The 16,453-nt window shown below is 45.9% G+C and overlaps 1 protein-coding gene across 3 annotated transcripts in view; it reads left to right on the top strand.

The window, feature by feature from the left end:
* Positions 1-9,366, top strand: part of RBFOX3 (RNA binding fox-1 homolog 3) — a 143,739-nt gene extending 134,373 nt beyond the window's left edge. For all 3 annotated transcript variants that reach the window (XM_033959861.1, XM_033959860.1, XM_033959859.1), the window contains one exon: positions 8,328-9,366. In XM_033959861.1, coding sequence (XP_033815752.1) covers positions 8,328-8,330 — 3 coding nt within the window. In that variant the 3' untranslated portion in view covers positions 8,331-9,366. The remainder of the gene's footprint in view (positions 1-8,327) is intronic.
* The last annotated feature ends 7,087 nt before the right edge of the window (positions 9,367-16,453 follow it).

The raw sequence follows: 16,453 nt of genomic DNA, 5'->3' as shown, positions 1-16,453 counted from the left end.
GTAGAGTCCAGTTTTAGTTCTGAAAAATCAAGACTTTTAGTGGAAACATCCCGAGTGGAGTCATCTCTTCATCCCGACCGTTTCTTATTGACATTCTCCATTTCAGAGGCTCACAGGCTCAAGTCTAGTATCACATTCGCCTTATTCATACATCAGTATACCCACACTCAACCTCAGCCCCATATAGTCATATCTTGCCACTTGCTCTTTCTCTCAGTCATGTGATTACCCAATCAAGCAGTCAAATGGAAAAACTATAACATCCCATAGGACAGACTCAGCAGTGGAAGAAGCATTTGTCAGTGTGTTCAGAAGACTGGAAGCACTTTGCAGTTTCACTCTTTGACTCTTCAGTGACGGCAGCTGCTGGCATGAGATCCTGCCTTCCATTTCAAGGTCTATTTCTCTCTCTTGGCATCTCCCATCTACCAGAGCACCCCCCCCCCCTCACACACATACACACTCACACCGCTGATGTCTGCTTTTTCACATAATCACCATCTTTGGTGTGTCTCCATCACTCAGATTACCTAAGAATGTGTAACACGTGTATAACGTAAGACCTTGAGATTTCAACCCAACTCTCTAGAATGATGTCTCACTTTCTAGCTAGCACTAGTCTCTCCTGAGATTGTGTGTCAGTGTGTAAATACGATGGACAGGTGTGAGAGGTAAACTTGGGGATCAGCACCTTTTATTTTTGGAATGAACAACAGGTAATGAATCTTCCCTTTAGGGTCTTCCAGGTTCTTGCAAGCGATTTATTAGTCTGGCCTTTGTCACAGACAGGGTGCTGGCTCTAGTGGACCGTTAGCCAGACCCATAAGAATAGCCTTATTGGGTCAGACCAATGGTCCATCAAGCCCAGTGGCCAATCCAGGTTCCTAGTACCTGACCAAAACCCAAGGAGTAGCAACATTCCATACAGAATCTCAAAGAATAGCAAGATTTCGGAATCCCAGAGAGTAACAAGATTCTAGAATCCCAAAGAGTAGCAACATTCCATACAGAATCTCAAAGAATAGCAAGATTCCGGAATCCCAGAGAGTAACAAGATTCTAGAATCCCAAAGAGTAGCAACATTCCACACAGAATCTCAAAGAATAGCAAGATTCCGGAATCCCAGAGAGTAACAAGATTCTAGAATCCCAAAGAGTAGCAACATTCTATACAGAATCTCAAAGAATAGCAAGATTCCGGAATCCCAGAGAGTAACAAGATTCTAGAATCCCAAAGAGTAGCAACATTCCATACAGAATCTCAAAGAATAGCAAGATTCCGGAATCCCAGAGAGTCACAAGATTCTAGAACCCCAAAGAGTAGCAACATTCCATGTCACCGATCCAGGGCAGCAGTGGCATCCCCCACAATTTTCAAAAGAGAACAATATTTTGAACCTCAAACTGCATAAAACAAGCAGAGGCTTCCCCCATGTCTTTCTCATTAACAGACTATGGATTTTTCGTGAACAAATGGTTTGAAAAGATGACTGTCAACAGGAAATTGGGTTCATTTAATGGATCCACTGGAGCAAAAAAAAAACCAAAAAACTGCAGTTGGCTAAACCAGGGGTATGAGAAATATGTGCTTTCTCTGATATGAATACATATTTGGGGGATCAACATACATAGTATACAGTTAACAGGTTACGATTTACCCTGGATTTGCCATAATTTCAGTCCAAGTTTTTTCCTAACTAGACAAATATTATATAGACACACATTAATATGACAGTGCAGCAGAGAAGACTTGTTTCGGGTGTGTAATATATGTAGTCCCATACCATGACTGTATATACTGTATCAGTCCTGGAAGAGTCCCGTCTCCTACAGAAAGCAATAGAAGATAGAAGTAGAACACTTCATTCATTGATTTCTCACCTTGCTAGTAGCCTTATTTCAATTGTATTTCTCTTCCCTTGCTTTCCTTTTGTTTTCATATGTTTGTAATGTTAGTTTTCAATATGTCTTACAACAGTGTTCTTCAACCTTTTTACACCTATGGACCGGCAGAAATAAAAGAACTATTTTGTGGACCGGCATCGGTTGAAGAACACGGGGCTAAGTCATGGGCCAGACCCTGCCCATCTCGACCCAATCTTCACCCCAGACCCTGCCCCCAAACTCCTAATTCTAACACTATTTTTTCCATTCATTTTTCATATATACACACAATATAATCTTATTAACAATGCATCGATCGCAACACGGACCGGCAGTTGAAAAACACAGTTTTGGGCCTGATGCACGTCGGTCCTGTGGACCGGCAGGAAATTTCTGTGGACCGGCACCGGTCCATGGACCAATGGTTGAAGTACACTGTCTTACAAGATTTAGTTTGTGTCGTCTGTTTTGTTGTCCCCTAAATTTTGTAATTTTACTGATTTGTACATCGCTTAGAATTTTGAATAAGCGATCAATCAAATTTATATTAAACTTGAAACTCAAGGAACGTCACAACATAAATTATAACCAGTAAACCTAGACCATCAAGACATGTGGGACATGCCCTGTACCAAGTCACAATGAGTGATAGAGGTCATAATACAAGTGGACTGGTTCTTGGCGGTCTCCCAAGCACAGCACAAATGACCAGTGGACTGGTGGTTTGTCTGAGGTTACCAGATGTCCAGGAAAACCTATACAGGATTTCCAAAATCCGGCAGTTTGTCTGGGTTTTGGAAGGCCCCGAGCTCAAGGGCCTCCAAGCATACACAGAAGCGACACGACAATGTCACTTGAATGTGTGTGATGTCATCACGTCACATCCACACATACCTGGAGGCCCTCCAGATGCAGCCCCAAGATCAGGGAAGAGATAAGGTTCGTGTGGGGGCAGGGCCACATGTCCTCCGTATTTTAATGAAGAAATCTGTCCACCTTCTAAAGGCTGTTCAGATGATTAGAGCTGGTATCGTTCTTCCAGGTCTGAAAGAAAGTGTGGCTCAGCAAATGATGCATTGCAGCAGTCTGGCTTTTTAAATCAAATTTGCTTAATTTGTTCAAAACTGCTCTCATTTCCCACCTCAGTCATGGGGAGAGAGAGAGAGAGAGAGAGCTACCATGTTTCTCCAAAAATAAGACACTGTCTTATATTAATTTGGGGCCCAAAAAAGGCACTAGGTCTTATTTTCGGGTAGGTCTCATTTTTTTTTTCATGTACAATGATCATCTCTCCCTTCCTCTCCTCCATCCCAATTCTTCCTATTTCCTTTCTCTCCCCCACATGTGCAGCATCTTTCCTCCCCTCTCACCCATCCCCTTGTGCAGTATCTTTCTTTCTATCCCTCCCCTCTATCCTGCAGCTGGGTAAACTCTTGTGGAGTTCCACAGGGCTGTCCTCTATCCCCTACATTGTTTAACATTTACCTTGCCTTATTGGAGAACTTACTGCACAGCTTAAAAGTTAAATTTTACATCTATGCAGACAATATCACTATAGTTATTCCCCTTACTACTCATCCTGGTGGCCGTCCGCTGAACCGATTCAGTAAAGATGTGCGCAGAATTGAATCGGTTCAGTGGACGGCCACCAGATGATCTCGGGGCTCAAGGGTCTCTCGTACGAAGAGAGACTGAACAAATTGCAGCTCTACACTCTCGAGGAACGTAGGGAGAGGGGAGACATGATCGAAACATTTAAGTACCTCACGGGACGTGTTGAAGTGGAAGATGATATTTTCTTTCTCAAGGGACCCTCGGCCACAAGAAGGCACCCACTCAAACTCAGGGGCGGAAAATTTCATGGCGACACCAGAAAGTATTTCTTCACAGAGAGAGTGGTTGATCATTGAAACAAGCTTCCAGTGCAGGTGATCGAGGCAGACACTGTGCCAGACTTGAAGAATAAATGGGATACCCATGTGGGATCCCTACGAGGGTCAAGATAAGGAAATTGGGTCATTAGGGCATAGACAGGGGGTGGGTAAGCAGAGTGGGCAGACTTGATAGGCTGTAGCCCTTTTCTGCCGTCATCTTCTATGTTTCTATGACTTCTGAGACAAAGAACCAACTATCATTCATTTGAAACAAATTGAATTATGGATGACCGAATTCAAATTGAAACTCAACTCAGACAAAACCAAATTTTTCTTGGCAAGCCTGAATGATAATATTCCATAAAAATTCTGGGAGTGACTCTGGACTGACACCTTACTCTAAATGTACACACAGATTTATTGGTAAGAAAATGCTTCTCAATACTATGGAAACTCAGAACCATCAGAAAATACTTTGATGTAGCATCCCTCCGCTTATTGGTTCAATCTTCCATCTTTAGCATGCTCGTTTATTGCAACATCATTTACTTGGGATCCTTCAAAAAAAACCTTCAAAGACTCCAAGTTGAAATGGGAACACATAAGTCCTTATTATCAAAAACTTCACTGGCTGCCCCTGGAAGCACAGGTTTTGTTTAAATTTTTTTGTCTTTGTTATAAATCAATATTCAGTCTGGCCCCTACGTATTTGGTTTCTCAATTTAATCTGAATAGTTCTATTAGACCCACACGTAAAATTCATATGTTCACGTCTAAAGACCTGCAGTTATAAAAGATTCCTGGACAAAACTCTCACCTTCCAGGCAGGTAAATGGAACGATTGGCTGGGTAACATTATCATGCATTCCTCATCCTACTTAAATTTTAGAAAATCAGTAAAAACAAATTTGTTTAATCGATTTGTAACCTAAGAATCTTATAGTTTTTCACTTCTTCCATTCTGTAAGCTTGTATTCGATGACTTTGCATTGTGACCACTTCGCTGATTATCCAGCACCTTTTGTTGTAAACCGCCTCGAACTATCATGGCTTTGGCGATATATAAGAATAAAATTATTATTCTTATTATTGTGCAGAACCCTCCCTTTGTCCCATCCCCCCATGGAGCATTTTTTAATCCCTCCCATCCCCCTACCGCTGCAGGCCCCCCCCCCCCCCGCTGACTCTTTCAACACTCCTACCCATCCGAACCACAACCACGAGACCAAAACACAGTACCTTTTAACAAACAGCATTGTCGGCAGCAAAGGCCCCATTGCGGCTTTCTCATGCCCAGGCATTCCTCTGCTGTGTTGCTGATGATGTCATCAGCAACGCGGCAGAGGAACATCCGAGCGTGAGAAAGCTGCCTTGAGGCCCATGCTGCCGACACGGTTTGTTATAAGGTACTGTATTTTGGTCTCACAATCGGGGTTCAGATGGAAGGGTCGTGGGGGGAGCTTGTTTTCAGGGTAGGTCTTAAGAGCCAACAGTCCATCAGAGGGCGTAGGCACAGTGACCCCCCAACTGTCAGGAGCCACCAGTATCATATAGAAGTCAGCTGGCTGTTGGAGCAAAATTTGCTACAGATTTGATCCTCCGTGTATTAAAGCTGGTACAGTATCTTGTAAAAGTCGTGTTTTGAAACCATTGTGTCTCAGCTGAAAACTAAAGGACAGGTTGTGACTTTGCGGAAACAATTAACAAGACACTATTGAATCCATTTTCTTAACTTAGGCAACAGCAAATTCTGACAACATAGGCTTAACATGAATTAGGGCGTAAGCTCCAAAAACTTAGGCTTCACTGAATTGTCTAGCTGGGAAGGTTCCAGCAGGTGAAACTTATGTTGTATTGTAGTCACTAGAGTATAAGAAGAGCCTTACTGGGTCAGACCAATGGTCCATCCTCACAGTGGCCAATCCAGATCCCTAGTACCTGGCCAAAACCCAAAGAGTAGCAACATTCCATACAGAATCTCAAAGAATAGCAAGATTCTAGAATCCCAAAGAGTAGCAACCTGGACAAGGGACCTGGACAAGCTGGAAGACTGGGCAAACAAATGGCAAATGCGCTTTAACGTGGAAAAATGCAAGGTCATGCATATAGGGAAAAAGAACCGTTGTTCAACTACAAATTGGGGGGGGGGGGCATTGTTGGGAGACAGCAGACTTGAAAGAGACTTGGGTGTGCTGGTGGATGCATCACTGAAGCCATCTGCTCAGTGCGCAGCAGCCTCGAAAAAAGCCAACAGGATGCTGGGCATCATAAAGAGGGGCATAACAACCAGGACGCGGGAAGTCATCATGCCATTGTATCGAGCGATGGTGCGTCCGCATCTGGAATACTGCGTTCAATATTGGTCGCCGTACCTCAGGAAGGACATGGCGGTACTTGAGAGAGTCCAAAGGAGAGCAACGAAACTGGTAAGAGGGCTGGAACACTGCCCATACGCCGAGAGGTTGGATAGGCTGGGGCTCTTCTCTCTAGAAAAAAGGAGGCTCAGGGGAGATATGATAGAGACCTTCAAGATCATGAGGGGCATAGAGAGGGTGGACAGGGACAGATTCTTCAGACTGAAGGGGTCAACAGGCACGAGGGGGCATTCGGAGAAACTGAAGGGAGATAGGTTCAGAACAAATGCAAGGAAGTTTTTTTTCACCCAAAGGGTCGTGGACACTTGGAATGCGCTACCGGAGGAAGTGATCAGGCAGAGTACGGTACAGGGATCCAAACAGGGATTGGACGGATTCCTCAGGGATAAAGGGATCGTGGGATACTGAGAGAGATGCTGGGATGTAATACAAGTATAGAAAGCAAACCAGGTAATAAGTATAGAAACCCAACCAGGTCGTGAATGTGCAAGACCGGAGGGTTAGGACTTCGATGGGAAGATAGGACTTCAATGGGAAACCAAGGTGGCAAGGGGGCCCCTTCTGGTGAGTCAGACAGGTCGTGACCTGTTTGGGCCGCCGCGGGAGCGGACTGCCGGGCAGGATGGACCTATGGTCTGACCCGGCGGAGGCACTGCTTATGTTCTTATGTTCTATTCCATACAGACACCCAAGGAATAGCAAGATTCCGGAATCCCAAAGAGTAGCAACATTCCATACAGAAACCCAAGGAATAGCAAGATTCTGGAATCCCAAAGAGTGACAAGATTCTAGAATCCTAAAGAGTAGCAACATTCCATACAGAATCTCAAAGAATAGCAAGATTCCGGAATCCCAAAGAGTAGCAACATTCCATACAGAAACCCAAGGAATAGCAAGATTCCGGAATCCCAAACAGTAGCAACATTCCATGCAACCGATCCAGGGCAAGTAGTGCATCCATATAGGTGGCCTGAGGCCATTTGGAACCTCGTATCAGCATGGAGGGCTAACACTTAGGCTGTTCTATGGCTGGTGTAAGTGGAGGATTGAAATACAACAGGAAGGCCAGTAACTGTGTATTCTGAAAGTTACATATGTAAGTGGGAGCTGCGCCTCTGTCCCCCCCCCCCCCCCACCACCACCACATTTCTCTCCTGTGGACACATTATGCAGAATAGCATCTCGGCACCCTGCTAGCATTTATATGCATATAACCGATAATATTCTAAAACCTTTACAAGTGTAAGATGCGTTTAAATCAGGGGTGTCCAACCTTTTGGCTTCCCTGGGCCACATTGTCAGAAAAAAATGTTTCTGGGGCTGCACAAATGTGCAAATGCTGCAGCAAGACAGAGGAGGGAGCTGGCAAGACGGTAAACACCCGGAGGCAGCAGAGTAAAACACTCCATCGCCCTCGACCAGGGCCGCACAAAATACTTCACTGGGCCGCATGCGACCCTTGGGCCGCAGGTTGGACACCCCTGGTTTAAATGAAGGTGCTGAGATTATTGATGTGCCCTTCAGAGGACTGAAAAGTGCATTTAAGCATAGAACATGTCCTGGGAACTCCAGGCCTTCAAACATGAGAAGCCAAAATCCCTAGAAGTGTTCCCTAGCCCTTGTCTGGACACCACAACTTTCCCTAACAGTTTGGGAGAGTCCCCCTCAGACGCAGCACAGACGGCCTTCCACTGCTTCATCTGTACAGAAACAACCAAAGCCCAGCTACCTCCTGCAGTTGGTGGTGAACACGGAAATTGTAATGCTGGGACCGTATCTGACCACTGCCATTCAATTTCCGGTCTAAGTTCAGCCACAGTAGAGATACTCATCGGCTGGCCGTCATGAGTCGTAGTGGCCAAAGACAACCCTGCTATTTAGGTGGCCAGTCTGGCTGCTAGACTTAGCCAGTGGCCCAATGAATATTGGTGTTGCATGACATAGCCAGTAACTGGGATATTCAGCAAGAGAGAGTCAGTTATTTCCCACTGAATATCGGCACTTTTGTCAGCTATTCCGTGGAGTTGTGATTGTAGGAACAGAGCATGGCATAGAGCAGGAGCCATCTCAACTGCTGCAGCTTAGAAGAGTTTGCAAACCCTTTCACTGCTTGGGTGACATTTGCTCATGGTGTAAAACATTTGCTCTTCTTGCTTTGGGTTTCTTTCAGCTTGTTTTGTTTTTTTGTATTGTAGTGAACACATCTGACATTTACCTCCTTGGACCACCAAAGGTAAACGAGGACTTGAGAAAGAGAGATGGCAACAGTGAAAGAGACTTCCGGTAAAATGAAGAAAACCTTTCCCATACGCTCAAATGCACGTCCCACAGCAACGGCCCTGGTCCTATCGGAGGCTCGATGACACAGCAGGTGGCAGTCCTGAGGCGCAGCCTGTTCACTCCGCTGATTAAAGTCACTTCTTTGCATTCTGCAGTCATGTCGAGAGAGCCAAACTTGCCCCTTCCCTCCCATGTGTCTGAGCACCCAAGGGGCAGAATGAGAGAAAAAGCCCTAGGGACCTGGATGTGAAAAGGAGCTCCAGTGTCACTGGTGCAATGCGTTTACAAGACTTCTGGGCTGCTGGAACTTGCATGGAGACTGAAGCCCTGGAACGGGTGGTCTTGATGGCCACCAAAGTCTCTGAATGCAGGAGATGTTGTTGAAAGTAAGGGCAGGGCATTCTCCAGCTTTGCAGGGTTTCTTCCAAAGGGCTTCAATTTCAGGGTTTTTATGTAAATATATGTAAATGTAAGCCAAGGAAAAAGGTTTTCCACAGCACTTTAAAGAAATAGCTTCTCATTCATGTTCCTTTTTTCCATATATTATTCCAGGGAACTGAGTCCGAGACCTAAGGAAGCCAGTGGGGTCCTGCAGATGCTCTGGAGAGTGAGGAGGTGGGAAGGGAGAACCCAAATCTATTTATACTATTCGACTCTCCCAACATGGCTGTGCTTTCTCAAAATCTCACTCTGTACTAGGCGTGCAAATGCAGTGACTGAGCAGGTTTCTTTTTCTAGTCCTGGTGTATATAACCCTTGCTCCCCTTCTGGCTGTAAAAACCTCTCCCGTTACTGTGGGAAAGGGCCAGGGGGGTCTCTGCTCTCCAAGACCTCTCTGACCTTTCCAGGGGCTCCAAGCCTCAGCCTTCCTTTACCATTTTACATGCTTCTAAAGTGTGATTCAGATTAACTGTATCATGATACAATTATTAATAAAGTTTTCTTTCTTCAGTATGGTGGAGTTATATTTTTCTAAGAGGTGGTATGGATTGGGCCTGCTGACACCGGCCATCACGTGCTCTCTGGCGCTGGGATAAGGCCCTGCACTTATTACCTGACTTGTGTCCCTTTCCCTTCAAAATAGAAACTGGAAAACAGAGGTAGAAACTCTAAAATCCCATGTCCAGAGTAAAATTATTTTTTTTAGTTGTTGGCATCCAGACACAGAGTGGGCAATTGCCTTGAGCCCCCATGTCACTGGGGACCCTAAACCGGCCTGAAATTGAAAGAGGGACAACCTGCAAACAAGCTTCGGGCCTGGCCCTGCCTGAAGAACATAAAAAGGCCCTAGATTCTGGCCTCTGTAGCCACTGAGTGACCCTCATCGGAGGTTGTCTTAAACTTGAAATCAAGTAGGTGAACTGGCACTGGCACTTGGTCCAAATCATTGAATGCCATCGTTTTCATAGCCAAGTCCATGAAAGATACAAGTCAAGAGCAAGAAGGAAAATGGTGATCTTGGTTGAGTGATGGTTTTGCTCAACAGGGTCTCTTCCCCCTTCCCTGGCCAGAGCTAGGAATGCAAAGCTTAACTTTTACTTAAATTCAGTTTTTATTAATCTTCCAGAAATTGGTATGTTTTATTTAACCGCTGTTTCAGTAGAATATAATTCAGCTCTGCTGAAACGATGGTTTCACCCTGTGTTTACCAAAAGTCCCTCATCTTCTTCCAAGATCCTTCCCCCCTTTTCGTACAGGGACAAATTTGTCCCCGTCCCCACAGGAACTCAATTTCCCTGTCCCATCCCCATGAGTTTTGTCACTGTCCCATTCCTGTAAGCTCTGCGTTAACCGCTCAAGCCTCAAACGCTTAGGATTTTAAAGTGTTTGAGGCTTATGCAGATGAGGATGGAGCTTGCAGGAATGGGGCAGGGGCAGGAAAAGAACTCACGGGGACAGGACAGGAAAATGAGACCCTCCCCCTGTCATTCTCTAATACAGAGCAGGTGCTCGATTTTACCCAGAGAATTCAGAAGGGGCTGGTGTGGTCTCCTGCCCAATAAAAGAAACCACAGGCTAAGCAGGTCCCCACTTTCTCCAGGACTGATCCTGTGGTGAGATCCCTGTAACACCAGCTGTATAGGAGAATCAGACATATGAGATACCAGCCATGAATAGCAGAAACGCTGTTGAGGTAATTAGAAAATCAGCATCTTGTGATTCTCTGGACAGGAAATTAGAATCAGTGGAAGGCTATTGCACACTCTTCTGTCTTACTTGCCCCCTCCCCCAATTGTCTCAGCCCTGGACCTCCCCAGATATTTTGATAACTATATCACTCCAATACTCAGAACAAGTCTATAAAAATAAACCCTATTTGCAAATATGACATCTTCCTTCTTAGATTCAGATACACTTGGAATAGAGAGCTGCATGGGAACGGGGACAATGGGAATCCTACAGAGTCCGTGGGGATCCCCTCTAGAATCGCAGGGATCACATGGGAATGGGTCTGCTTTGTTGTCTATTGCATGTTAAAATGTACAGGGCTGCATACGCCTTTCAGCGCTATAGACAATAAATAGTAGTAGTTCAGGGATCCTACAGGTGTGGTACCTTCCTCCAGGATGTACTCGCTCTGTTCAGGTTACCGGCAACCTTCCTTCCCTCCTCCAAGCTACCAGCGAGTGACCTGGAATCCTTCCCTCCGACGTGTTTTGCATCAAGCTACTGGTAGCGTGGAAGACTGAAGGAATGCTGCCGGTGGCCTGAAGAGAAAGGTCGGTAAGATGCTTCACAGGCTGGGGGTGGGTTGGGAGGGAAGAGATGCTGCACAGGCTGGAGCGGTTTAGGAAGAGAGAAAAAGAGATGCTGCATGGGCTAGGGCAATTTGAGGCTCTTCTATGGCCCCCAGACCTACCAAAGTATCTGGTGGTCCAGTGGGGACCTTGGTGGCAGGCACTCCGCTCTTTTGCTCCTGCCTCCTTGTGGCTGCCTTCTAAAATGGTTGCTGCGATCTCTCACAATACTGCAGGAAATACCATGAGCACCCATGAAAGGTCACGGCAGCCATTTTAAAGGCAGGAGCAAAAGGGCCGAACTCCTGCCAAAAAGGCCCCCACTGGACCACCTCAATAGGCCCAGGGGGAGAGGAGAGAATTATTGGACATGGTGGTACAGAGGAGGGAGGAAGAAATATTGGATGTTGTGGTGGAGAGAGGAGTAGGCCAGATGGAAAGGGATGCAAGAGGGAGGAATATTAGACATGGTGGTGGAGGGATAAACTTGGCATGGCGCTGGAGAGAAGTGATAGGAAAAATATTGGGCATGGAGTTGGTGGGGAGGGGCAAAATATGCTGCCCAAGGGTCAGGGGATGAGAGAAGGAGAGATGTTGGACGTGGCTGTAGAAGGGGTGAGAAAGATGTACCTTGGACCTCTCTCTCTTTTCCCACTCCCTTTGCATCAAACAGGCAAACCGGACAAGTAGGGGGTTAGATTAGGGAGTTTTGCAGGCCTTTGTGCTTGCAATCAAGTGGGGGTTAGGAGTTAAAAGCAACCTCAAAAAAGTGGGCTTTTAGTCTGGGTTTGAATACTGCCATTGACGTCCCGACTCAGGCAAGAGACAACTTAAAGTTGGCGGTAGAGACATTTAAATAAATCTGAGGTATAAATGCACAGGAGGGGGAAGGAGATACGATAGAAATGCACAGGAGGTGGACTAGGGAAGATTTGTGATGGAGAAATTTAAATACCTTCGTAGTATAAATGCTGAGATGAGTCTCAATTGAAAAAAAAACTCTGGAATGAGAGGGTCATAGGATGAAAGGAGATAGACTCAGCAAATACCGATCAATTTGTGGAACAGCCTCCTGATGAAGGTGGAAGAAACGAATACTGTATCTGGGACAGGAACATAGGATCGCTAAGGGAGTGCAAAGCCATATGGTCTTTATCTGCGGTCGTTTTTTGTTTCTCGCATTTTGTAGTAAGGGCTGAAGCAGTAGCAGCACTTGAACAAGTTAACACAAACATGCAGCCTCCAAAAATTAGGGTTACCAGAAAGCCGCAGAAACCTGAACATCTCCTCTTTTTGGAGGACTGTCCGGGTGACTGGATTTGGGTTTTCTAAGAGCATCGAGCTCGGGGCTGTATCTGGAATGCCTTCGAGCATGCATGGATATGACACGATGACATCACACACATCTGCGCATGCTCAGATGCTCGCCAGATATGGCCCCGAGCTCGAGGAGAGAGGTTTGTGTGGAGGCAGGGCCAGGATGGGGCTGTTGGCGGGGTCACAGGTCCGGTTTTGACCCCACAGAATCTGGTAACCCTACTAAAAATAATAATATAACGGGGTTTTTTATTAGTACATGCAGAGTTGGCAGTTATCAGAGGAAGCCATTTTCAGCTACATTTGGTGCAAACTTTCAGCTGCCCTTCAGGATTCAGCTTTGGAAAACTTGCTTTTTGGAGAATTTTACTCTCAATCAATCTGATGCAATATTTGATTTCCAAAATTAATCTTCCTAAGAACATGAGAAAAACCCAGTATCCCGTCTTCACAAAGGCCAATCCAGGTCACAAGTATCTGGGGAAAACCTGAATAGTAACATCATTCCATGCCACTGATCCAGCGCAAGCAGTGGCTTCTCCCATGTCTGTCTCGACAGCATTTTTTTAAATCAGCTATATTCATCCTGAAATGTGTTTTTTTTTTATTACTTTGCCATCCAAAACACAGAAATACTTCCACATAATTTCTCAGCTTTAAAACATGAAAATGGGAATGAGTTTCTTGGGGAGACTGGAGAGCATGCTGCCATCTTGTGGCTAGTTCCAGGTATAGCAGGGTTGCATGAATCCTCTTCCAAAAATAGAGCTGGAGGCGCCTTAGAGAGACTGATAAATAGAAGATCATCGAGAAAATAATTTTCAGCCCCAATTTACCATACAAGACAAAACATTTGTCCCCTTCTCGCCACAAGATCTAGAAATACTGATTTGGACACAGGCTTTGCTTAATTTGGGGTTGGGATCGACATAGCTAACATTCTTGATTCACTCCCTCATAATTTCCCAACTCGACTACTGCAATTCCTTACTTAAAGGAGTCTGCCAAAAAGACATCCGACGCTTACAATTAATACAAAACACTGCCATAAAAATGATAACAAACAAGAAAACATTTGATCACGTTACCAATCCACCACAGTATTACTTATAAAATCTCCTTCCAAACTATGAACAGCAAGGAACCCGCTTTTATTCATAAATATCTTATTCCTCATGGTCCTTTGAGAACTTTAAGATCTGCCTCTCAGCACCTTCTTCATGTCCCATCCTTAAAAATCATTAGTACCCGCAGGGCTTCTTCTTTCGCAACCACAGCCCCTACAATATGGAATTCGTTACCATCACATTGAAGGGCTGAACAGAATTTACATAAATTTAAGGGCAACCTCAAAAGCTTCTCGATTGCTAATTGATCCTTGGGTCCTTCCTTGCCAAATTCTGCTTTTCTTATATTCACCTTAATTGTTCACTCTTCTTTTAAAAATCGTATTTCTCCCTACTATCCTATTGTTTTCATGTAAGTAACATTATGTCACTAATAACTTTAATTGTTCCCCATTTAAATTTTTTAATTGTCAAATGCTTAGAATTTATGATTAGCGTTTTATCAAATTTTAATAAAACTTGATTCACTGGGCATGAGCTACATGCCATGGGAGTCCCATCTAGAGAGCAGCCACGCCTACAGCAGTAGAACCAGAGCTGCAAGCTAGCCATCTGCCTTCACCCTCTGGAGGTCCCCAGTCTCTCCCCTCCAGTCTCCTCTTCCACTCTCACAGCCACAACCCCCCATCATCTCCTCTCTGGCAATTTAGGTATATTAGTGACAGAAACAGAAACACAGGAGCAGTGTTCCCTCTAAGCGGGCGGGTGTTGTGAGCAAACTTTTTTCACTGTGAGCTAAAAATATCGGGCGCCAGCAAGTTATGAGCCAAATAAATATGTTGCTTTCTACCACAGAACTTCCTTACGTTTGTATGGAATCTATCCCCTTTCAACTTTAGAGAGTGCCCTCTCGTTCTCCCTGCCTTAGCTACTAAGTCTATTCCCTTCAGTACCTTGAATGTTTCTATCATGTCCCCTCTCAATCTCCTCTGCTCAAGGGAGAAGAGGCCCAGTTTCTCTAATCTTTCGCTGTACGGCAACTCCTCCAGCCCCTTAACCATTTTAGTTGCTCTTCTCTGGATCCTTTCGAGTAGTACCGTGTCCTTCTTAAAGTACCAGTGCTGGACGCAGTACTCCAGGTGAGGGCGTACCATGGCCCGGTACAGCAGCATGATAACCTTCTCTGTCTCTTCAGTCCAGCATCTGCCCCTTCCATTCACTGTCTGTCTTTCCCTGCCATCTCTCCTCCTGCCCCCCCCCCACCCCCCAATTTGGTCTAGCATCCATCATCTTCCTTCTGTTCCCCTCATGGTCTGGCATCTCTATCCTTCCCTCCCCCCTGTGGTTTTTAGCATATCTCTCTTCTCATTTCCTCCACTCAGATCTGATCATTCTCTGCTCTCTCTTCCCTTTTCTTCTCTGGTCTTCCTTCTCTATTTTCTGCCTCCATCTAAATTAAATTCTTTCTTACTATTTAGTCCCGTTTCCCTCTTTTCACTGTGTCTACACACAGCTTGTCACCCCTTTCCCTCACCCCTCCATTATCTTACTATTTTCTTCCCCCTTTATTTATCTCCTCCTTCCATCCAGTATGTGTTCTTTCCCCACTTCCATTCAGCATCTGCTCTCCCTTCTCAACTGACATCCATCTGCCTTCTGCTCTCTCTCCCTTCTTCTCACTTCCATCATCTGTCCCCTTCTCTCTCTCTCTCATCTCCTCCATTCCATCATCTGCCCCTTCTCTCTCTCTCTCTCTCTCTCCCCCCCCCCCCAACTTCCATCATCTGCCCCCCTTCCCCTCACCTTTGTGGGTCACTTTCTTTCCCCTGAGGGTGGCTCATGTCACAGGGGAAGCTTTGGCCGAGCAGAACCGCTTGATTGACAGTGGAACTTACTTGATTGATGTCGATGCTGGGGCCCGTTGCCGTTTGAAGGAAAAAAAAAAAGGTGGAAAAAAGGAACCTGTAAAGGCGAGAGGAAGGGAAACCTCCAGGACAGCTGCTTTTTGCCCTCCTTCAGCGGCCCAAGAGTTCAGACCAGCAGCGGCAGCTCTGTATGCTTTTAACTTCGGCACAGAGCTGCCCCTAATCAATAGTTTAGCGCGGTTTCATGAGGCAGCCTCGGGGCCTTTGATAGCCGGCCCGCTTCGATGATGCGATGTGGGCCGGCCTAGCAAAGGCCCCGAGGCTGCCTTATGAAACCGCGCTAAACTATTGATTAGGGGCAGCTCTGTGCCGAAGTTAAAAGCATACACAGCTGCCGCTGCTGGTCTGGAGGTGCGGAGACAAGGCAGGAGGCAAACGCGGTGGAAGGCAGGAGTCCCGGCGAAGGCAGGAGTCCCGGCACAGCGACTGCAACAGGAAGTTGCAAGTCAGCTGACGCCGGCCTTTCGTTGCGGCGGGGACCGAATCCTTCGCGGACCGGCAAGATTTTGTTTGCGGACCGGCGGTTGAAGAACTGTGCTCTACACTGTGTGCGCTGTGACGAGAAACTTGTGCGCTGCGAGGTAATATTTTGTGCGCAAGCGCACCCCAGCGCAGCTTAGCGGGAACACTGCACAGGAGGGATAGTACGCCTTAGGAAACCAGACGGGAACTATGTAGAATCGGACTCTGAAAAAGCTAAACTTTTAAATGAATACTTTTGCTCAGTCTTCACCCATGAGGCGCCGGGATCCGGCCCTCAGCTACCAACAGGGGATAGCTCGGTAGACCCGTTTTGCAATTTTGAGTTTAAGCCCAGTAGTGTCTACAGTGAGCTATCCAAACTCAAGGTTAACAAAGCGTTGGGGCCAGACAACCTACACCCCAGGGTACTCAGGGAGTTAAGTGACACCTTGGTGGAACCGCTATCCACACTCTTCAATCTCTCCCTTAGCACAGGAAGAGTCCCGCTAGACTGAAAAACGGCTAATGTCAT

This window comes from Geotrypetes seraphini, chromosome 10 (assembly GCF_902459505.1).
Source record: "Geotrypetes seraphini chromosome 10, aGeoSer1.1, whole genome shotgun sequence".
In the NCBI taxonomy this organism is placed as follows: domain Eukaryota; kingdom Metazoa; phylum Chordata; class Amphibia; order Gymnophiona; family Dermophiidae; genus Geotrypetes; species Geotrypetes seraphini.
The sequence above is the reverse complement of the archived record's forward strand: the minus strand, read 5'-3'. Positions and strand labels throughout refer to the sequence as shown.